Source organism: Procambarus clarkii, chromosome 58 (assembly GCF_040958095.1).
Source record: "Procambarus clarkii isolate CNS0578487 chromosome 58, FALCON_Pclarkii_2.0, whole genome shotgun sequence".
NCBI classification, from domain to species: Eukaryota; Metazoa; Arthropoda; class Malacostraca; order Decapoda; family Cambaridae; genus Procambarus; species Procambarus clarkii.
Genome location: NC_091207.1, coordinates 9,497,503 through 9,522,155, shown reverse-complemented (window position 1 = coordinate 9,522,155; position 24,653 = coordinate 9,497,503). Strand labels below are relative to the sequence as shown.

Below are 24,653 nucleotides of genomic sequence, written 5' to 3'. Positions count from 1 at the left end.
TGGTTGTCAATACTGCACCTTAAGCTCATGTGAGCTACCAAAGGGTTCTCCACACAAAGCACATCAAGTCTACTGAAACCACTTTTAGGATAGCTCCTTGAGTAGTTCTTGGTTTCAGAATGATGAATTCTTCCCAAAGTCCTCATTCTCGGGCTTATGTTGGAGAATGTGATCATGCTTTACCCAAGTGACTCAGGCCACCACCTGGTGGCGATTGTGGAGTTGGTTGGCGAGTCCTTTACTTGCTACAGTGTTGTTTGGTAATTTGATTATTTCCAAAGATTTCTCTGAGGAAGGTTGAATGTTTAGTGACTTTCTTTGATCTCTATATGCTTCCAGCCCAGAGAGTGGTACTTTATCCCTCAGTAATATAACTTACCAATGCTGTACCAGCCATCGGTGAGCTCGAGGAGATCTTTCTGTCCGCTGGGGCTCACTGGTTTCATCTCATTGCTTGCAACATCAGATGTTCCATGCTTCACAGTCTGTAAAGGAATTTGAATATAGTACAGAACTGTTTAGCAATCCCACTTGATTGTTCCCTAAAGCAAAGAAGCTACTACAGTGAGGCCTCGATTTACGATGGCAATCCGTTCCCAGAGACGCATCGTAAGTCAAAATATCGTAAGTCGAAATAATTTTTCCCATAAGAAATAAAGGGAATTGAATTTATCCGTTCCACACCCTCAAAAATATTAACTTAAAAATACATTTTATACTGAAAACAATTTTTTTCTCACACTACAATAGAGTACATATATTTATCTTACCTTTATGGAGGACTCTTGATGGCGTATGGAAGATGGTGAGGAGGGGGGGAGGAGAAGAGGTGTTACTGTTTGGAAGGAGAGTCCCCTTCCATTATAACATCAGGCAGTGATGACTTTTCCGGGGTTCACACACTGGCACGTTTTGCCTGCATACCACTAGGACCTGCTTCTGGCTCACTGCTTGATTTTCTCACTAGAAATCAATCCACTGAAGATTGTTTTTCCCTTCTTTGCAACACTTGTCTGTAGTGAGGCATCACATTGTCATTAAAAAGATCAATGCAACCGGCTGTTACAACTTTATCTGGGTGATTCTTTCCAGCAAAACTTAGCAGTTCTTCCCATACTGCACACATTTTCTTAATTAATGAAGAAGGGACATCTACTACTGCCTCCTCCTCCTCCTCCTCTGAAGATGTGTTGTACTGCCTGGATAGATCAATAACACGAGTACCATTTTCATGTTTACGTATGAACTCTTGTTTTTCCTCTATGGTCGTTCAAATGACAGGATGACAAAGAAATTAGTGAAATCCTAAAAAAGCAGTATGAGGACATGTTTAGCACTCCAATAAACAACATGAAGGTGGAAGATCCAGACAATTTCTTTATGCGGGATATTCAAACCCCTGTAAATATAACTGATATAAACACGAGCGCACTAAATTTTGAAAAAGAAATTGAAAACATGCCCATGCACTCGGCCCCAGGTCCAGACTCATGGAATTCAATATTTATAAAGAAATGCAAAGTGCCGGTAGCACAGGTACTCAGTATAGTGTGGAGGAAGAGCTTGGACACGGGGGAGATACCAGATGCACTTAAAGTAGCAGACATAGCCCCTCTACACAAGGGAGGGAGCAAAGCATTGGCAAAAAATTATAGACCAGTTGCACTAACATCGCACATCATAAAAGTATTTGAGAGAGTGATTAGGAGTCAGGTCACCAATTTCATGGAGACCAATGACCTTCATAACCCAGGCCAACATGGATTTCGAGCGGGAAGATCGTGCCTCTCACAGCTACTTGAGCACTACGACAAAGTCACTGAGGCATTAGAAGAGAAACAGAATGCTGATGTGATATACACGGACTTCGCAAAGGCCTTCGATAAATGTGACCATGGCGTGATAGCACACAAAATGAAGTCAATGGGAATAACCGGTAAAGTAGGACGCTGGATACTCAGTTTTCTGTCAAACAGGACTCAGCGAGTAACTGTCAACCATATAAAATCTAGTCCAAGTGCAGTGAAAAGCTCTGTACCTCAGGGTACAGTCCTTGCACCACTGCTTTTCCTTATTCTCATATCAGATATAGACAAAAATACAAGTCACAGCTTCGTATCATCCTTTGCAGATGACACAAAAATCAGTATGAAAATTACCTCGGCTGAGGACATTGAAAAACTTCAAGCTGATATTAATAAAGTTTTCGACTGGGCATCAGAAAATAACATGATGTTTAACAGTGATAAATTCCAGGTACTCAGGTACGGTAAAAATGAGGACCTTAAACATAATACAGAGTACAAAACACAATCAAATGTACCCATAGTAGGAAAACAGCATGTAAAGGATTTGGGAATAATAATGTCTGACGACCTAACGTTTAAGGAGCATAACCAAGCAAATATTGCGACAGCCAGAAAAATGATAGGATGGATTACGAGAACTTTCAAATCCAGGGATCGCATCACAATGGTTGTACTCTTCAAGGCACTTGTGTTGTCCCGTCTTGAGTACTGCTCAGTACTCACTTCCCCCTTCAAAGCAGGAGAGATTGCTGAAATAGAGGGAATACAGAGAACATATACGGCACGCATAGACGCAATAAAGCACCTAAATTATTGGGATCGTCTCAAAGCCCTCCAAATGTACTCACTAGAAAGAAGACGAAAGAGATATCAAATAATATACACCTGGAAGATACTGGAGGGCCAAGTACCAAATCTACACAGTAAAATAACAACGTACTGGAGTGAACGACATGGAAGAAAATGTAGAATAGAACCAATGAAAAGCAGAGGTGCCATAGGCACAATCAGAGAACACTGTATAAACATCAGAGGTCCGCGGTTGTTCAACGTCCTCCCAGCAAGCATAAGAAATATTGCCGGAACAACCGTGGACATTTTCAAGAGGAAGCTAGATTTATTCCTCCAAGGAGTGCCGGACCAACCGGGCTGTGGTGGGTATGTGGGCCTGCGGGCCGCTCCAAGCAACAGCCTGGTGGACCAAACTCTCACAAGTCGAGCCTGGCCTCGGGCCGGGCTTGGGGAGTAGAAGAACTCCCAGAACCCCATCAACCAGGTATCAACCAGGTTCTTACATGTGTTTTCATATGTTGAACCTTACCACTGACTTTCTTGGGACCCATGACGTGATATATAATAATCAGTTTTATGTTCAAAAAGCAAAAAAATCACCACAAAAATGGAATTTCTTATAAGTTTGATCATCACTGAGCGGGCTGCTCTAGTAAACTGAAGCAGGTCGCCCCGTATGACCGGGAATCATGTGCTCGGTCGACCCGATCGTGTATCAACGAATAACGTTAGTTGACGACACTATCATAAGTCGAGTCACATTTTTCGATCAAATTTATATCGTAACTCAAAATTATCGTAAGTCGGGCCAATCTTAAGTCGAGGTGCCACTGTATTCACCTTCATGTAGGACCAATATTCAATATCCTACTCAACTTTGATTGAGATCAATAATCTGCAGCAACTTAGTGGAGTATTGTACTTTGCAAATTATTACGTTAAGTCACACTATTCTTATTTGGAACACTGGAGAATACTCAATTCGGCCAAGAAAGTGGATAGAAAAGTGCTTAACAAAGTCAAATGTCTTAGCAGGCAGAATATGGCAACACAGAGACAGCCAAGCTGTGCCATAGTTAAGTACCCCCTCTCTCCCCCCCCCCTCAGTATCACTTGAGTACTACCAGCACAGTCTCGACCCCACAACAACACAGCCCCTCCACCTTAGTCTTCCTGGCCATTGTTGCTACCTTCACACTAGAACAATGGCTTTGTTTTGGTTCCATATACTTCATGTGTTTTGTGCCACCTGTCTTTTATATGTTTTGTAATGACATTGTTGTGCCAGTGTGTTAGGGTTATCTTCACTGTGGTAGCTGGCTTGTACCTCTCTTGCCACACCAGTATCTTGTGTGTGGGGTTGGGGCTTCCTGCTCTGCAAACTGACTCCTCTCAGTGTTGAGAGGAGGGGAGGAGTAATATTACTCCTCCCCTCCTTGCTTCTCACACTTTGCTGTTATACCAGGTCACACCCGGCTCTTAGACCAGGTGTTACAAGGTCTTCCTTCATACTACTATTTGTAACAAAGACAAGAGAACGAAGGATAGGAAGACTGCACCATTTTACACCAAGTTCACACTAATACCACAACAGTAATAAAAATGATGTACAATACTACTGAAGACAGGTGATAATCTTGTTCCCGAGTATGAAAAACATAAATGTTACGAGATAAAACTAAGGACCCAAATCAATTTCATGTAGCAGTCGACCGCTTTGTTTACGAATGAAACCGACATTAATATATGCACACAAATCACAACAGATGACATAAGTTTTTCTTGAATATAGCATCTTTCACTTCCAATATTCAAAGAGAACTTCCTAGGAATGATTCACACTTCAAAAACCTAGTTTTGCAGGCAAAACATTAAACAGTTGTTGGTGTGCACAGTGTAGGAATATAAAGATGAATGTACATACACACACAAAACACACTTTACCATAATATTGACCACACAGAGGATCATTGTTTTTTGTGGAATGTCATCACGCTCTGTAATCTTCCTAAGCACTGGTCGTTCTGCACGGTCGATTTCTCGGTCATAACGGTACTTGAGTCTGGCAATGATGTTTTCTAGTGTCAGAGCTTGACTGTAACAAAACGAAAAGAATATTAATTTAATGCGAGACAAGTATTCTGTGCAGTCTATGATAAGAGCAATGAACATGCTAAAATGCCATTTTCTGGTAGGCATTCAGTAGCTTCCCAGAGTTTATGTGCTAGGGTAACCAAACCTTAAGAGGTGCACCAGGCCTGTGACCCCCATGCTGACCTACCATGAGCTACAACCTGAATCCTGCATGCTTCACAAGGTAATGACAACTTGAGGATCAGAGATCTTCTTGAAACCAAGAAAATCCTACTAGACAGGGTTTGGTTAGTTGGATGATATATTGGTCATTTGTTTTCTTTCTGGGGGATCTTTTGCCATTTTGAGGACGTAACTCGCAATTTTCAACCAGACAGTGGTTTGTATCGATTCACCTGCCTTCCTGGGTGCCTTCCCTGGTAGATGGCAAATATGACAAACAGTACTTTAAATGTAAAGTGTTCATAGGCCATTGCTCCCTGCACCTCTCTGAGGGGGCCAGGTTCTGGCTCTGGTTCCCGGTAGTCAACAAGAACCGTACAACTGATGACCCCAACTGGACAAAGGAGGAGCTGGACAACAAACAAGAAGGGCCTCATAACTATCATGATAGATATTATAATAAGAATGATAAACATAGATCACGATCGTTGGTACTAGGTGACTTCTAGTTGAAATCCATAGACTGGGAGTCTTACGAAGCAAGAATGAAGGACTTTAGGACTGATAGATTCGTAAACCTCATCCTCAGACAGTCAGGTATCAACACGTTAAACAAGCTACGAGGATGAGGGGAAGGAGATGTTCCCTCCATGCTGGGATTGGATATTCACCAGGAAAGAGGAAGAGATATTTGACATTGAGTACCTTCCCCTCTTGGCCAAAAGTGACCATGTCCTTCTGGAAATACATTATGCAATCCATTATAATCTGGAAGAGAATAAGGAAAATGAAGCAGTTGAAAAACTTAATTTCGGGAGAGGACACTATGGGGGAACTTAGAAGTTCTTTAATGAATTTGATACCCAAATTCTACCATGTTTAGTAATATCAGATCTTAATGCTCAGTGGTTCCCAAGAAGCACTGGGGAACCTGATGCCAGAGTTCAGGTGCACATGGGAGTCAAGGGAAATGCTGAACATGTAGGAACCAGGTATGTCATTATAGTCCTTAATATACATGGTTATATTGGTCACATTCTCTTACGGGCAAGTGACGTCTCATCTGGACACCAGCACCAGAGCAGCCAGCTGCTTTATCTCAAAACAAATACATATTAACCTTAATATTTAGCAATTACTGCATCTACAAACATGACGGCGGTGACATTTCATAAACAAACTTCTCTTTGGTCCATGTTATCAGTGTTTCTGTGAGGTATTATTTATATTTTAAAATTTGATTTGAACCCTATTAACCTACATTAAATATCCAGTACCTGGCAATTTGACTCTACTACTGCACATAATACTATACAAACACGTCTCACCAATTAAGTAAGCGTCTTTCTAGTGCTGCAAGTTTCCACACAATCCATCGGTAATGATTGGTCAGCCAGCCAGGGGGAAGAAGTCCAGGCTGCACTCCTGGCATTGCCAAGAACCCTTCTTCTATCTGCTTCACGCCAATACATCCACAAACATCGGGAACGACTGAGCATTCATCGCCGCAGGCCACACTGCTGCATCTGAAAGATATACAGTATTAACAATATATACATACATTCCATAATTAAAACTCAATACCTCATACTGTATCCTTGCCTCCACATTATGTCTACAATTTCTTACCATCAACACTACACAGAAGTAATGTACTTTATTACATCTCTCCCACACATTTATTCCAATATTCGCTTTTGTTCAGATCCTTGAAATTCTCTTAATGTACTTTTCAGTATCTCCCTGTCTTTCTTGGGAAGATCTGTCCGTTGAAAGTACATTACAGTCCTCAAACAATTCATAAGACCCGAGATCTTCAAGGAATCTTTTCAAATAGTTTATGCAACTCAACAATTATTTTTCCAAAGAGTAATGATATGAAATTAATCTGACTGGAGAAATGTGGCGAGTGGAGCACAACAAGGTTCCATTTGGGGCCATCCCCTGGCCGACGACCGGGCCGCGGGGACGCTAAGCCCCGGAAGCACCTCAAGGTAAGGTATCCCTCTTTGTCATATACATCAATGACAGATGAGAATATTACAAACCATATCATCAAAATTTACAGATAACACTAAGATGTATAGTAAAGTAGTAAGCAAAAATTACAATGAAGCCTTACAAAGAAATCTACATGAACTCCACAAATGCTCAGACGACCAGAAATACTTTTTTAATATTGAAAAATATAAGAGCTTGCAGTTAGAATATAACAACTATGGACTTCACAACAACCAAAGCAACAACACTACCATGTAGCAGACTGATGAAGAACAGTACCTGCGAGTCAGCATTCACCAGTCATTGAAAGTTGAATAACAAGTGGGAGCTGTAGTAAAAAAAAAGAAAAAAACAGCGTTGAATGTAATGAAACGTCATTTTCTGGGTGAGACCTGGAGGCTTCCTGGAGCTATCAGGCAAATGTGTGATACATTAGACCGGGACATTAGTCAATGGAGTTGAGCTTACCGGGGACCATGAGCTAGAACCTGGCTCCCTCAGAGAGGTGCAGGGAGCAATGGCCCTGGAAACCCCCCCCATGTGGTTGGGGATTTCCTTATCTGCCACTGACTGGGGTTAGGCACCCAGAAAGGTATTCATAACAAAACAAACCCAACATTGGTAAGAAAATTACAACTAAAACCCAAAAAGAGAGGCAGAACTCCCTCCAATCCCAAGGAAATAAGCAAACGTCACACTCGACTGGCGAGTCATTCGTCTACACAGCCATTCCCTCCCGCACCAGGTACCTAGAACTCTAGTTCGGAAGGTAATCATCAAACAACACAAAAAATGCCAATCGGAGGGAGGGAGGGCTAACAAGGGGTCCTCCGAGGTTCACCCAGAAAATGATGTTTCATGACATTCAATGCTGGTTTTCTGTGGGAAGTCTCTATGGCCCCTTGGAGCTACATAACCAAAGACAAGGAAAAGAGGGACTTACCTGGGAGGCAACTGTCACACACTCCTCTACGCAAAGTTGAGACAACTGGCTGCAGCCTGCAACCAAAAACAACACAGGAACACCCAGGAGCAGGAACGTTAACCAAATAACGGGCAGCCAGGACCCTGTTTGACCTTCAAAATCCCTGCACCCAAATATCAGGTTAAGACATGTTGCCAAACACAGCAGCCAAAGCAGCAAACTTCCTAATGTCATGGGTACAAGGATAGACCGCAGGCTGGCTAGACTTAATAACCCTGCGGACGATCTGGGAGACCCAAGCCCTGGAACAGGGAATGAGGGAAACTGGATCAACCCAAAGTGCCTTCCCAGCCACCGAACCCGAAGCGCACAGATAACGGTGAAGAGCCACAACCGGACACACAACACATGAGCACCCCCAACCTGACCAACCAAGCATCAATGAACCAAGGACCCCTCCGGAAAGCAGCCATCTCATTCTTCGCCAGAAGAGAACCACCATACAAATGGTGATAAACCAGCGTCAAACAGACCAGATGTGAAGAGCGAAGGGGAAGACCGAACCAGCAGTGTACCAGACCGGTCCGACCTGCTGGAAGAGGCGGAGCCGCGGAAAATGCCCTGGGTTCGCACACAGAGCAAGCAGCGCCTGGAACCAAGGCTAGGCCAGCCACCAAGGGGCCACGAGGACTACTCTTCTTTGGTAGGACTCCAACTGAGCCAGAACCCGAAGAAACAGCTGGACTGGGGAAAAGAGGTACAGGCAATCCCTCCTCGACCAGTCCTGTCAAAAGGTGTCCACCGCGGCAGCCTTGCAGTCAGGGAAGGGTGCCACATAGATCAGGAGATGCAGAGACCAAGGAGACATGAAGTTCACTCCCAGGAGTCCGTACATCCGGCAGAGCCAACCGGAGGAGTTGGCAACGACAGGGGAATGACATTCCGTAGACGGGAATAAACCAAGACAGGACGTCCGCCAGGACATTGGATACTCCCCGGATATGAACCTCATGGAGAGCCAAACCCCGAGAAGCCAGCAGACGAGCCACTCGAAGTGACCAGCCCCAAAGAGGTAAGGACCGACGGGAACCCCTGTGGTTCAGGCAATGAACCACCGGAGAACAGTTCGAATGGAGGTGGATGGTAAAACCCCGAGTGATCCAAATCCTCCGAAGTGACAGCCAAACTGCTGAGTGTGTGGAGGGCACACCTGCCTGCCAACACACAAGGCGAGAGGCATAAAACAAGGACACCGCCTCCCGGAGGATAGGCGCAAACAGCTTAAGCAGTGCCGGCGAGGCCTTGGCCGCCGAAGTCAACGCGGCAGATGATGACCCGGCAGCCAACTCCTCCACATCTTCCACAAGCCAATCCGAGGACAACTAGAAAAGGGAAAAGAAGCGAAGAACTGAAGCCATTATGCCCGCGAACATGATGATCTTCCATAGCCAAAGATGTTGAAACGGTAGGGACCTGGACATGCAACTGGAGCACACCAATCTCATGAGAAAGCACATGGGTGTACAAGCACTCATTAAGATGCTCAAGTGTGCCCCCCAAGTACACTTGCGACATCATAGGGAGCTCCCGCCACTCAAGACTGTGAGAACGACAGAACATACACCATGCCCCCAATGAAAAGAAAGGGCAGTCCACAAGCCAAGAAGACACTGGCACCTTGCAATGTATCCAATACGGCAAAGAAAGAAAGACCAGGTCGAGCACTGAGGCGGAAACTGGGTATGCAGGAGGTACGCATCTAGGGTTCTCCCAAACTGCCGCTGAGGAAATTTGAGAAGTCGAAAACCCAGAAGGACGCAGCCGCGAAGCCCAAGGGAACCCTGAAATGAACCTGGACGGGGAGGAGCCGATATTATATCAAATTCGTACAAGGAAGGGGGGGGGGGGGGGGAAGGAGGAACAAAAACACCGAACCTTGCAACAGCAGACCCCACCCTGAAGGCACCAAAAGCCAGGTAAGGTCGAAACGGGCCTAAGCACTCCAGGCCGCCTCCCCCTTAGCACGAATCCATCCAATTAGGATCTGAGGCAGAGCCATCCTCAATGCCCTCCCCCCCTTGAAGAAAAGGCAGAGTCCAAGGAAAAAACATCCAAGAAAGGGACCTGCTGGAAGGACCCAGAAGCCTCGGTGGGAGGAACTGTCTCGAATGCCTCCATCCCTGCCTTGAATGGGGCAACCCTTGGAGCCGCCTGAGCCTCATTCCCAGCTAAACTCTGTTCCGACCCTGAAACCTCAGAATTTGGGAGCCAGAAGCAGGGGAAGGGGGGGGGGGGGGGGGAAGGAGAATGGTGAACCACACCAACAAGGGAAGGATGAAGGAGCATGGACGGAACCAAGGTCGAAGCGACCAATGTCCCCAAGTCCGGGTCCCTATAACCAAAACAGGGCCGCCCCGAGGAATTCGAGCAGGCAACCAACCATGCGCATTGCAGCAACCTAAACCTAGCATGCAATGGGCTAGCCGTTTGACCCCTAGCCTCAGCTGTAACAGCATGGAAAAATTGGAGTACGAGTAGAGAACAAGTCTCTCAAACTTCCGGGTCGAAGGTGTCATCGACCCAACAAGCAACATGACGGAGGTAGTACAGGTGATCGTCACCCTGAGTCAGGGGCAGCGAGCAACCCTCAAACTCACACAGGGCGAGATGGGATGCAGAAGACTCGTCCATTGCAGCCAACTAAGTCCCAATGGGGTATTCCAGGGCCTGCAGAAGGTTGTTTCCCTACAGGAAGCCCAGGCGCTGGACCGCCAAAACCGGTTGTATCCTGTATATATCTGGGCAAACTGGCCCCCTGTATAGTGAGCTACCCCAGAGGCCCAGAGGAGGTCCATCCGTCTGAATCTAGGTATCACCTAATATGGACTGTGGCGGCCTCCCAACGGGCAATAAAACAAGCTAAAGAATGAAAAAGAACTCCGAGGAAGCACCACAACCCAGGAAACCAGAAAGAGTCACGGCCGCTGTGATTATGCAAGTTGGGGAGCCCAACGCGACCCAACCAGCAAACAACCACCAAGGGTCAAACAGGAGTACAGTGACACCTCAGCTTATGAATGCCCCTCTTTATGAATTTTTCGGGTTACGAGCCCAGTTTCTTTGTAAAATACGAATCGGATTACGAACTTTGCCTCGGGTTTCCAGTCAGTATTGTGGAGGCCTCCAATAAATATTCCCAAAATGAAAAAGTTAAATGATTTTTTATATTTTTTCCTTTTCTCAGAGCATGATTTTAACAATATAGCACAATATAGGAAGACAAAACTTTTTTAGTTGTTTTTCGGTGTGCATAAAGATAATGCTTGATTTATCTTATTTGCATTTTAAGGGTTAATACTGTTACAAATGAGTTTTTAATGATTTTTCCTTAATAGGCACAATCTTTGAAAAAGGAGCTGGTATTTTAGGAAAGTCACTGTCCATTCCTCTTGCAATTTTATATGTAGTGATCATATCACCTCTTTCTTGTGTCCACTAGTTTCATCATATCTAATTTTTTCAGATATTCAGTAGCATGCACTGCACCTTTTCCAGTTATCACTTTTTTGAGAAAAAAGGCACCAAGCCATATTCTAGTTTACTTCTGACATATCTTGGAAACTGTTTTAATCATTTGGCTTCACCATCCATAGACCTTCCCCACAACACCTCACTACCTATTTACTAGTAGGTGAACAGAGGCATCAGCTGAAAGACAATTATGCCCAAGTACTGATGTCTTGCAATGGGAACTGACCCCAAGACCTTTCGGCTGTGACCCCGACTGCACAGACCACTGTGCCACCGTGCATAATAAGTCGCCATAAACTGTATGTCCATCTGGATGGTAATTACCTACCTGGGCTCTACCTACCTAATTACCTAAGGTACAGAGCCCTGTGTACACACCAGTTGGTGTTTGGACTAAGAGAGTACTTGTTCAGTACTGTACTAAAATGTACATTTAACATGAATGATATAAACTCCCCCCCCCCCCCCACCACTGGCGACAAACATTCACTTGCTCTGGAGTTACCAACACACCCCCCCCCCACCACTGGCGACAAACATTCACTTGCTCTGGAGTTACCAACACATACCTTTTATCTTCCACTTGAAACTGATACTTGACAGCAGTTTTTGCAGTTACTTTTTTCCATCCCCTGAATATCTGTCCAAAAGAAAGAATTAGGAATCTGAGTCTTTTTAACATCTGAAATGTCTTAATTTAATGGCTATAGCATTTGTGATAAAAATGAAGAGTTGAATGTAATGAAATGGCCATTTCTGGAGGGCCATCAGTGGCTTCCGAGGCAAAGGAGTGGTCCAGCCAAGCCTAGGAAATGCCCCCATAGGTCTCCCCAGCCTTCAAATCCAGTTCTGTGTCAGATGTAGACACCACCGGATGTCTATTGCAGTGTTCCTGGGGTCCCAGGAAGCAGCCACGTGGGTCCCAGGAAGCAGCCACGTGGGTCCCAGGAAGCAGCCACATGGGTCCCACTGCTTCTCGGCCAAGTGCCAGCAATCCTTGGACTTGGTTCTATAGTGTGCCATTTGCTTGGTATTGTTCCATATTTCAAGTTGGCTTCATGAGCATGTTCTCTATCCAGTCTGTGTTGTGTGGATCTGGCTCATAGGGTTCTTGGAACAGCATGTGCTCAGGGCTACCTTCTCTGAACACTGTGCTCACAGTGCACTTGTGAGTGTGCACTCCCCTGCTGCTACTCCTGCACTGACAGTTCTCCTCCCTGGTATGTTCAAGAGTTCGCTCTTACAAGGCTGTACCACCAGGGTGGGGCCTTTCATCAGGTGTGTCGGAGGGGGGGGTGGGCGCTTTTGCCTCTCTGTCTAGACCCTGGGTTAGGTACGAAAGTTTTGGCTGGCGGGGCGCACTGAGGGTTTGAGTGCTTGTTTTACATGGCACACCAAGGTTGACCTTCACAGCCATGTTAACTAGGCCATGTTGGTTTGCTTATATAAATCCCAGCGAGTGTCCCCAGTGCTTGGGAGTCCCGTTTCGTCAGTCCTTCGAGACCAATCCCTTGTGGGTTTCGTTTGAGGTCTCTGGATATCTCCTCCAGATATGCTTTTGCCTTGTGCGAGTTTAAGGGCTCTTGGATCAGTGACACCTACTGAAATAGCCTCCAGAATGTTAGTGAAGCTTTATAAACCTCTGGAGGGTTTCACAGCAAAGAAAGCCAGGAAACGACCAAAAGAGCTTCACAAACAATTCACAAAGAACAAAGGATTCACTCAAACTAGCTCGAAATTCATTAGTGCCAGTTACCACCACCAGGCAAAGCGACCTCGGCCCTCAGCTGGCTCCACTGGTCAGTTCTGGAGTTAATAAACAACCCAATGAAGAACCAACGAACCTGGAGGTAGGGAGGGAGTCGGGGAGCCACTAGGGTTCCTCTTAAGAGGCATTTCATTACATTCAATACTGGGTTTCTGGGGGAGCGTCCCTGGTGGCTCCCTGAAGCTAACTAACGACACAGAAAAAATGGGACCTACCAGAGAGGAGGGGAGGCAGCAGGCACTAGACACAGTAAGAGCCTGGTTCCCTAGGCACATAAGAGAACCCAGGTTGGAAGATATGGCCCAAAGAAACACACAACTGGTACTAGGAATATGACTAAATTCCAGGCCACCAGAACAAAACCAGAATGGTTTTGGTTACATTTATCAAACAGTTTACAAGCATGAAAACTTCCTAATCAACTGTTGTTATTTTTATGAACAGCCTCATGGTGCTTCAGAGCTCATTAACTGATTAATAATAGTAAACAAAGCTGCCAAAGATTGAGAAAAGATGGACAGGTTCGTAAGTGCTTGCGTAACTGCTTCGTGAATCCGCGTCTAGGCCCTAATGGTATGCCTGCAAAACGTAGGAGAGAGAGTACCCCAGAGAAGACATCACTGCCTGATGTTATAATGGAACGGAACTCCCCTTCCAAACACTAACACCTCTCCTCCTCCTCTTCCCCCTCCACACCATCTTCCACACACCAACAAGAGTCATCAATAAAGGTAAGCTATAACTTGTACATACTGTACTATAGTACAAAATATTTGTGTGTATTATGTATGAAATATATTTTGAAGGTACTGTAATATTTTTGGGAGTGTGGAATGGATTAATTCAATTTACATTACGGGAAAATTCTTTTCGGGTTACGATCCGTCTCTGGGAATGGATTAAATTCGTAAACAAAGGAACCACTGTAGTAGCAAAACTAATGCCAGGAAAGCAGGCGATGAGTCACAATAATGTGGCTGAAGTATGATGACCAGACCACACACTAGAATATGAAGGGACGACGACGTTTCGGTCCGTCCTGAACCATTCTCAAGTCGATTGTGATGAGGGAAGGAGATGAAGGCAATAAATAGGCAAGAGAGAGGTGAGGAGCAGGGCAAAAGGTACGCAAGGTAAGGTGTAGTAGAGGGGATAGAAACAGGAAAAAGAACAAAGGTAACTGCAGAGGGCCTATTGGCCCATACAAGGCAGCTCTTATTTATAACCAACCAATAAGAAGGGGGATAGTAATAGGAATAAGAATAATGCCAGGAAACTTCATAGTTACCACAAGGAAAAATACAGGTGGAACTCCAACAAGCCAGTACAATGGAACTGCAACACCATCTTCCCCCCAAAAAAAAAAATCCTGTTGCCATTGTTTAAAATAGGGCAGAAAGAGAACAATATCATGACTGTACATTGAGAATTAAAACAAAGTCATAATTGCCATGTATCGATACAGAAACTACAAGGTACTGAAAACAAAAAGCATTTAATTCCAAAGTATGAAACTAACCTAGGGAATACTGAACCCTACAACATACATTCAAATCTAGCAAACCCAGACCAGACGTAAATACACGGGCAAAAATAAGATATCCTTAAGAATACAAGGAACCCCCCTCTGCCTCCGACGGAGAGAATCCAAGCCAAACCCTCAAAAGAAAGAGGGTGTATCATCCATCCAGGACAAGCAATGACCACAAGACCCAGTCAAAACAGAGAAGAGGTTCAATTTCCATGAGAGGTACTGAAACGGCTACAAAACAGGCCACTGATGGAGCACTGCAGGGCACAGGAATCCCCTTCCTTCCCCCCACTAGTGAAGCCAAAGCACCTAATGGTACACAGAACCAAATGCAGGGGAAGCTATTGAAGGAACACACACACACACCAAGGAGGAGGAAAAATACAAAACCAACCGCCAGGAGCAAAATCCCCTGCAGAAGGAACAGAGCCCCGAAATGGGGAAAAAAGCTCCCACTGGCCCACCATGCCTAACACCCTCCCCCCTAACCACAGAAGTCATGCATGATGGCTCCAGGGCAGAGCCATTCAATATGCCCAATGCCATGGATAGCAGGTGACATCATATGTAGAGGGAGTGGAGGAAAGAAGTGGTTGTAAAGAACATTTCAAACCCTCAGCAGGAAGAGATGGCTTAACTGCTGCCTTTGCTGTTGAAGGGATGGGCCATCCCAAGAGCCAGATGAGTTACACCCCAGTGACCCCCCCCCCCAACTCCATCACTTCACTCAACACTTTTGCTGCCCCGGCAGGTGATCTGCCGCGCTCCTCAAGGTCAGCCGAGCAGTGTGCGCGAACTCACCACCAAACACAAACGTTTATGCAAATACTCTTTTTAGTTTCTAACCTCAATTTTTGTGCTATGTCATTCAATTCAGTATCAAATAGTTTGCAATAGAATATTCTAAAGGAATATGTGCATATAAGAACATATAAGTCTCACTTTCCTATACTTTAGGCCCACCATGCACGGCAAGGTAGCCTGAGAGCTCACCGCCACCACACAAAAATGTTTATACTCTTCTTAGCTTTCTGACCTCAAATTTCGTGCTATGTCGTTCAATTTGGTATCAAATTGTTCACAATAGGATGCTGTAAAGGAATATTTGCACATAAGAACATACAAGTCTCACTTTTCTATACTTTCGACGAAAACTCTCTAACTTTTTCCTCATACGTGTTTCTCTCAATGCTTTCGTCATGGATTGGCTCTATTCTTGATCAGTATCCATCTGGAAGTCAATTTGCAGTGTTTACAACACTGCAACAACAAATACCTAAGATAAAATAACCAGAATGGGGAAACTTTTTGACTTGAGAGAAGACCGCGGCTGTCATGAGCGAGGTCACAAGAACAGTGAGCCTCCAGTGTGGGGGAGGGGGGGGGGTTGCCCACATAGCGGGGTCAGGGTGCCATGTGGGGTATAGAGAGAATGGGCAGAAGTTGGAGCTCATTTTAAAACAAGTCCCATAGAATTCAGAAAATAAATGGAATTTCTACAATTTTTTGTTAATTAATGACACCATTTGCGTCATCAGGCATACTCCATATTTTGGTTTCGTGACAGAATATGAAGCATCGGACAGCGAAAGTGTTAATTTGAAGCGACAGGTGACGGGGCTTGCTCATGGCTGGCAGACCAGAACACTACACGCAGAACCAATCCTTACCTCATCATTGCCTCATCAGTAACTGAACTGATCAAGGAAGCTAGCCGAGCACTGGAACCAGGCCGCCTAGTGGTGGTAATCGGCACTAACGACATTCGAGCTAGTTCTGTGTGAATTGTTTGCAGAATTGTTTGCCAGTTAGAAGCTTTGTTTCCTGAGAAACCTGCAGTTGTCTAAAGCTTTGCTGACTTTCTTGAGAATTTATGCAGTAGGTTGATGAATTGTCATTGACCCGCTTGGCGCCTGACAGCTGGGTGGACAGCGCTTCAGATTCATAGTCCTGAGGTTCCAGGTTTGATCCCCGGGGTAGGCGGAGACAAATGGGCAAAATGTTTCTTTCACCCTGATGCTCCTGTTCACCTAGCAGTATATAGGTACCTGGGAGTTAGACAGCTGCTACGGACTGCTTCCTGGGTATGTGTAACAAAAAAGATGCCTGGTCAAGGACTGGGCCGCAGGGACGCTAAGCCCCGAAATCATCTCAAGATAACCTCAAGATAAGATCACCCTGTGTCTCTGTGAGGGGGTCCTGGCTATATGTACCCACTGGTACCCACTAGGCCAAACACAACTTGTGTGACTGATGGGGCCTTTCAGTTTGGATCAATCTTAGCAAGACAGCTTCAGGGAACCACCAGGGGGGGGGGGTCCTGGCTCTGGTACCCACTAGGCCAAACACAACTTGTGTGACTGATGGGGCCTTTCAGTTTGGATCAATCTCAGCAAGACAGCTTCAGGGAACCACCAGGGGGGGGGGTCCTGGCTCTGGTACCCACTAGGCCAAACACAACTTGTGTGACTGATGGGGCCTTTCAGTTTGGATCAATCTCAGCAAGACAGCTTCAGGGAACCACCAGGAGGGGAGGGAGGGGGGGGGGGGGGTTTCCCCTCTAGAAAGCCTCATGATGCAAACTTGGGCATCTGTGAGTTGCTGAGAATTTAGGTTTCCTTTACCAGTGAGGAAATATTGACATAAATACCAGCAATCATGTGTGCTGTAGAGTACACAGGTGTTGTAGAGTACATATACATATAGAGTACACACAGAGTGATATGGTACTCTAAACAGAAGCATGGTAGTAAAAGACAAACTTGGTGCAGGAAAACTGAAGAACAATTCCTGTGTGAGATATCATCCAAAGTGGACTTCAACTAAATTTTCTGTTAAATGTTTATTTACGAGTCAAAGCAATCCAAATGTGAGAAATATAACTTCAACTCAATTGAATATGAAGACTCTAAACCACAATTTCAAATGACAAAAACTTTTAAAGATCATTTACCTTTAATGCACCAAGTGACTGAAGTGGGCGTCTCTCCATTTTTCTCTCGCTTCTAATTTTATGTAGAGATCCCTGAATAGGCTGAACACGCACCGTCTCCTTCGACCGAATAATTTTAATTTGCTTCAATCTTAACATCTCTCTCTCAGCTGCGACTTCTGCATCACAATCTAAAAATAATATAAATTAGTAATGATTTTTTGTTTTTGTGGGGCCAAATAGGTTCCCAAGGTGAAGCCCAGCCCTGAGACGTGTCCCAGGCTTCTGAGACCCTCGCTAACCTACTGGGAGCCATGACCCATGGTGAAGCCCAGCCCTGAGAAGTGTCCCAGGCTTCTGAGACCCTCGCTAACCTACTGGGAGCCATGACCCATGGTGAAGCCCAGCCCTGAGAAGTGTCCCAAGCTTCTGAGACCCTCGCTGACCTACTGGGAGCCATGACCCATGGTGAAGCCCAGCCCTGAGAAGTGTACCAGGCTTCTGGTACACTTCTGAGACCCTCGCTGACCTACTGGGAGCCATGACCCGAGGTAAAGCCCAGCCCTGAGAAGAGTACCAGGCTTCTGAGACTCTTGCTGACCTACTGGGAGCCACGACCACAGTTCCCAGGGCCATTGCTCCTTGCACCTCTCTGAGGGGGCCAGGTTCTCGCTCATGGTCCCCGGTAGGCAGAACGCCATTGACTAAAGGCCCTGGTCTAATGTATCGCATATTAGCCCGATAGCTCCAAGGAGCCAAAGGGGCTCCCCACACAAAACCATGGCCACAAACAAAACAAATGTTTGATGAAGCAGAAAATGGGCCCCATCAGATGACACTGTGCCATATGAGATAGTGACCAGGCGAGTGAGGAGGCAGACTGGTTGGGACTCCAGGTGCCCTAGGCTATCACCTTGTGGTGGTCAGACACATTACAGGGTGTTTACACTGCAGCAATTATCATTAACTTAGTTACCTGCAGGTATCTAATTTTCCTTGGGCCATTGCTCATTTGGACGTGCTTATGCTCTCAGGTGGGATTTTTCCCCTTGGTTTTGGATTCATCTCTGGTCCCCCAGCTTCCCCTCACCTTGTATACAGCCAGACTAGACCTGACTCCCAGTAGGAAAGGCCGGGCCTCAGACACCTGGTGCATCTCCCCAAGGATTCTCTGCACTGGCACCTAGCTTGGGAAACTAATGAGGGGGTCACTTCAAGAAATTTCAAAATATATAAATATGAATATACCTACTGTATACAAAATGAAATCACAATAACATGATCTATGGAAAAGTCAGCCCAGTTAAGATATCTGCGGTGATCCTCAACGCTACTTTGATCCTGCCGTCCTGCTCCAAAATTTTCCTGATACTTGCAGTATGTTCATATACCAAAGTAGAGCAAGACAAATGCTGTTATGAGCAACAATATTACTAACCAAACACTGAAGCTGAGTAAGTCAAGTTATAATAAGCTTCATAAAGTTAAACATATTACCTTGTATAGGAGGTGTTACACTTTCATCCGTAAGCTGAACAATATCCGTAGATAATCTCTGCATCTTGGAGTTAGTGTCGCTGTTGTCCTGCTTCTCCTGTGTCAACTCTTGCCTTCGTTTCCTTCTCAACACCAAACCCTTTTGTGTTTCCTCTTGTTCCCAATCATCATCATTCAAAAAAGCCTCAGTAATTTCTGTAATTTCTACATTGTCTGATGAATGAGGATTCTTAATTATGCTTTTCAATTCGCATGTGCCTTTTGAATGGTTCTCTGCCTCTATGGACGGCAATGGCAAGTGGAGATTTCCATCCACATCCGATACACAATTTTGAAGTTGATTTCTGTTATAATTGTGAACCTTAAGATTTCGCTGGGCTGGTAGTCTCATATTTACTGCCAAATTTGCATACCTATTAACAGAAATTTCTCTACATTTCTGCGAGCCCAGTATAGGAGAGGGACTTCTGTGTGCAGAGTTTTCAAGCATATCTCCATCTTCAACAAAAGATTTATTGATTTCTTCTGTAGGTTCTGGAGTTCCTGAGAGGCCAATATTTATGCATGCTGGATCTCTGCTTGCTTCTGTGTCAGTATTTATATTACAAATTCTTTCTTTAAATTCTGCGGATGAACTCTGGGTGTCCTTACTAGAAGCTTTACTTGTTTTGTCATCTAGTGTCCAAGTCTGTGCCGGTTTCTTCATACACACACTTAACTTGGTCTTTGTTGAAAGAGGCTGTCCTGCACCTTCCGAAGTTTCTGAGCTTTTATCCACTCCTCTTGCTTCGCCAGCTAAGGCATTTATATACTCTGTCTCTGTGCTATGAAGCTCAGTAACATTCACCATACACAAATTCTCAGTGAAATGTTTTCCATCTCCCTGAATTTCTCCTCTTTCATTAATGTTCGTTGAAGAGTGAACGCTCGCCCCGTCTCCACAGCCACTCTTACTTGCCTCAAGTTTATTCTCATTATTAATATTGACATTTTCTATTGGTGCTTCTTGTGGTGGCCAAGTAATGATGTGCTTTTCATCAACTTTGTCTTCAGTAAGAAACTTGTGAGCCTTCTCCAAGGCACCCTGGCTAACATGGGCCTCTGCACCATCAGCTCTTCTCAAGCCCTCCAATTTTGTCCCCGATTCCTTGCCTTGAACTTGTTTATGATTATAAGAAGATTGCTCTGTGCACCTGTTCACTTCCTTGTCATTATTTGATGGCACATCTTCACTAAGAATATTTTTAGCTTTACAAAGAGCTTCCTTACTTATAAAGATTCGCTTGCCACGAGCTGTTGCAAAACTTGGAGCTGAACATATGGAACCGGTATCACGATTCATTTCATTAAGCAAATATGATTGCTTTTCTTCATCTAGATGATATTGTTTAGTCTCCTCTTGTTTTATAACTAACTTTGATAATAGATTGCTTGTGCCTGCTCTCTGGTAATCTTTGTAACTTGTATTTAAAGGGAGCCTAACATCAAATAAAGATTGCTCTGACTTACAAAACTGCAAAGGCTGAGGCTTTTCCAATGCATTTTGCTGTGTAATATTTGACTGTTCTTCAAGAGATGGTGCTAAATTCTCAGATAAAATATTGCCTTGTTTTTCCAAAAGTGGAATTCTGCTGCTTAAAATTAATTTATTTCCGTCATCCTGAAGGGAAGTGGAGTTATTAGTTACCATTACGTTACAGTCACTTTCTTCCCACAGAGTTTTGGCTCTAGCAATAGCCGCTTCGGTTAATGATACTCTTTTTCCACGTGCCGTGTGAAAACCAGAGAAACTTTCCCCTTTCGACTGGTGATAAATGTTACCAATGCTACTTGTATGACTTACGTTAGTATTTTCATTTGATATACAAGCTGCCATATTATGCTTTGACTGAGGCACTGGAGAATTATTCTTTATTGGTAATGTTTTCATACTTCTTTCATTGCATTTGTCTATAATATTCACTGTAATTGGTTCAGATCTCAAATGGCTTTTCAAGTTTTCACTTTCATTCAAAAGTGACTGGGCTTCACATACACCACTATGGCTAGATTTTGAAACTGCACTCTGACTTGTTTTTAACTTGGGTGAATTACTGCTATCAGCACTCAGCACAGTTCCCTCACTCACATTATAATCTGCTGGTGAACACCTGGACCCTTGCCGCTCTGACTGCAGCGTATGTGATGCGTCCGGTACCCGACGTCCACTTCTTGCACTCTTCTGTATGTTCACAGTTTTGTGTTCGTCAGGGTCGCTCTCCCCAGTATTTTCCTCCCACAACAATTTAGCCTTTTTTAATGCCTCTTTGCTAATATTAATTTTTGATCCAGAAGCTGTGGAAAAGCCTTGAAATCCCCTCACGCTGCTTGATGCTTCATCTGGTGCACCCACACACTGGTATTTGTTAACTAACTTACTAGAGGAGTCTTGCATGTCGTTACTTCTCCCATCACATCTTCTCCCATCAACACAATCCTTAGTTCTTTTAAGCAACATTTGACAAGATTTATTCAGCAAAGATTCACTGTCAGCTTGAACAGTGACACATGTATCAGTTTTCAAGGCATGTATGTTTAAACTATCTCTATCATCGTGGGCAATGGCTACCTTTTTCTCTTGTAAAACCTTGTGTAAAATATTTGAATGATCTTGAACATCTGTATCACTATTCTCGGGATCACATTCCGTAACGCAATTTTCCTCTTCCCAAAGCTTCTTGGCTTTCGCCACGGCCGCTGGGTTCACTGTCACTCTTGACCCTCGAGCAGTAGTGAAGCTACACACAGTGGGAAAATGTCCAGAAATGGACACTGGTGCTGAGAACTGGCAAGTCTTATCATTAGCAATTACTCCACGAGGAGCCACACAGGCAGTGTACTTCTTATCACTTGAAGTGTCTTCTACCATTAGTGACCCATCAGATGGCAATTCCTTCACCAGCTTCTTTGCATGCTCCAAAGCTTCTTTGCTTACTATCATTTGCTTTCCTCTGCTAGTATAAAAGCCAGAACCTATGTTTTCTCTGGAATCATTTTGATACTTATCATCAGTTTCTGCTGCAAGCGTATTACTTGGAGCACCAGTACCACCAAGGTCAAGTACACTGGCCTGCTGCACTTCACCCGTCCGACTCTTGACAACCACCTCATCTACCACTGGAACACATGGGTTTGTATCCATTTCTGATAAATAAACATCATTTAGGCTGTCATTCATAATTTGGCTAAACCTTTCCTGCTGTAAAATATGAGGTGAAGCCAATTGATCATGTTCAGGACCATGAGAATATGATGAAACAGCTAAAGTATTTTCTTCTTCAGTTAGGTCTCTCTCGGGAACAACCTGAAACTCGGAGGCGACCATCTTCGACTGGTCACCATTTTGCTGCAGTTTCCTGCTCAAACCTCCTGATAACCTCCTAGAAACTTTATCATTACAATATTTAGATTTTGGTAAAGCTGTATTGAAATAAACTTGTTCAGAATTCAACGGTTTCTGGCTGTTGCCCTGAGTACTGATCGTAAGAATGTCTGCATCTGTGAACGTGTCGTGTGGATCATCAAATGCCGTCCCGACGGCACCGACGCTGGTAACCGGTGATGCAACACACACTCTTCTTGAGCTGCTCCACTGGCTCCCCAATCTTTTCCCATCTGCAGGTACTAGTTGGTTTCTGGGACTTGATGATTTCTCTTTATCAAAACCCAAAGGAGAATATGTAGTCTTATCTGATAAAGAAACATCATTGCTTTCAAATCTTGTATCTTTCTCGAGACTTGTTAGAGACAGGAAATTCTGCTGCTTGTTGGCAATACTATGAATGTCAGGAGAAACCTTTAGCACTGAGCTTGTTGAACAAGCAGATTGTATTTTGGAGATAGGTGGTTGAGGCTCTGGGAATGAGCTCGAACTACTTTCAACCAGCCCAATTGTTTCTGTGTATGTCATCTTTAGTTTCTCGTAACCTTCTTCTGATTTTGAAGGATACAAGAACTTGCCCGACAAGTTTTTCTTCTTGCGTAAACTCAGCTTATTCAAAATACTCTTTCCCTGTAAAGAGTCTGAAGATGTGGATATTGGTGTCTTTGCACCATCAGAAGCATCACGGCCAGGACTTTCTTCATTACTGTCTAAGTATTTGCAAGAAGTTTTCTTAAATAAAGGTACTGAGAGTGATCCATGAGAAGCAGCTTCTGAAATGCACTGACCAGATTGTTCGGGTGTTTTTGCTTCAAGGATTAAGGGGCTATTATCTGTACTTTGGTTTCTAGTCATAAAAGACTCCTTCAATTCATTATCTTTGAATTTCTCCTCAGCTTTTTCATGAATAATTTCTGCCTCTGATGGCAGCAATAATTTGCTGTTGGGATTATACATTTCTAGGTGATGATTAACATCACTGTTATATGTGATATTTAAGTCTGGTCCCGTGCATGTGTCAATATTTTGTGGTATATTTCCAATAATGACTGGCTGTTCCTCAGCATCTGGCTTCCTCATATTTGTACCACTGCTCATTATCTTGACATCACTACCAGCCGTCACATCTTGGCAAGTGTTCTTGAGCTTTGCCTCACTGTTCATACCCTCAACACATTTCTTACTTACCACCTTAACAGGTGAGCAAATGAGATCAAGAGGATTCACACTTAATTCATCTGAATTTTCTGTAACATCTGACTGTAAAGAAACACGAATATGGTTAGTGTTAAGATGCTCTCTCACAATTATATTTGTCTCGGGAGTCTGCATCTTTTCAGTTTCCTTTGCATTATCAGCCTTGTGATCTATTTGGGTTACCTGAATCATCTCCGAGCATTCTTGAGGTTCTGGGACATCATCGGCGAGTACCAAATGTCGAGGGAATAAAGAGGTCCTCGACTGTGGTGTTACTCTCACCGGTGTACTGGTTCTCTCCGGACCCTTTATAGTCCAGGTGTGTCTCGTATCTGGTGTGCTCTCCAAGGGAAACCCATTTTCTGTATCAGTTGTTACTATGCTTCTCCTCCTCCTTCCTTTGGAAAGCTGAACTTTTTCATGACTGTCCTCTTCCATGGATTCCATGCACCTTTTACCAAGGGATATTCTGAAAGTTTGTGTATCATTAATCAAAAACTTCTCTTTACTTTCATTATCTATGTTTGTCTTCTCCACAACCTCTGTGGTCAGTTTGTTAATGAACACTGGCAGAGGAGAGAGACCTTTGATAACACCAAGACCAGGACTACATTTCTCCCTTCTGGAAGGACTCTCGACTGATCGTGTGTGCGGACTGAAGAGTGAACGAGCCATTACCTGTAGGTATTTGTACATTAGTCAAATATACATCAATAAAATATCTACTAAGTTGTGTCTGAGTACTACTAAATATCTACATGTTCATGAACTGTACTTACAGTTCACTTACAGTCAACTTACAGTTCATGAACTGTAAGTGAAATATTGATACCCAAAGAAGGTCAAGCATTGTGTTATTCACTATGATTGAGCATTAACGGAACCAAAAATTCTTTTTGACACTTGAAATTACACCCAACAAACCCAAAGATTATATAAGTATTGTATATGTTAAGTGTATCAAATGATTTTGTCTTTACCAGGCGTCTTTACC

The 24,653-nt window shown here is 44.2% G+C and overlaps 1 protein-coding gene across 3 annotated transcripts in view; it reads right to left on the bottom strand.

Moving 5' to 3' along the window:
* The window catches only part of LOC138349781 (breast cancer type 2 susceptibility protein-like), a 74,376-nt gene that overhangs the window by 11,005 nt on the left and 38,718 nt on the right, over positions 1 to 24,653 (bottom strand). For all 3 annotated transcript variants that reach the window (XM_069306529.1, XM_069306527.1, XM_069306526.1), the window contains exons 6-11: positions 19,042 to 24,337; positions 17,566 to 17,735; positions 11,883 to 11,953; positions 6,185 to 6,382; positions 4,545 to 4,695; positions 380 to 485 (exon numbers count right to left, since the gene is read on the bottom strand). In XM_069306529.1, coding sequence (XP_069162630.1) covers positions 380 to 485; positions 4,545 to 4,695; positions 6,185 to 6,382; positions 11,883 to 11,953; positions 17,566 to 17,735; positions 19,042 to 24,337 — 5,992 coding nt within the window. The remainder of the gene's footprint in view (positions 1 to 379; positions 486 to 4,544; positions 4,696 to 6,184; positions 6,383 to 11,882; positions 11,954 to 17,565; positions 17,736 to 19,041; positions 24,338 to 24,653) is intronic.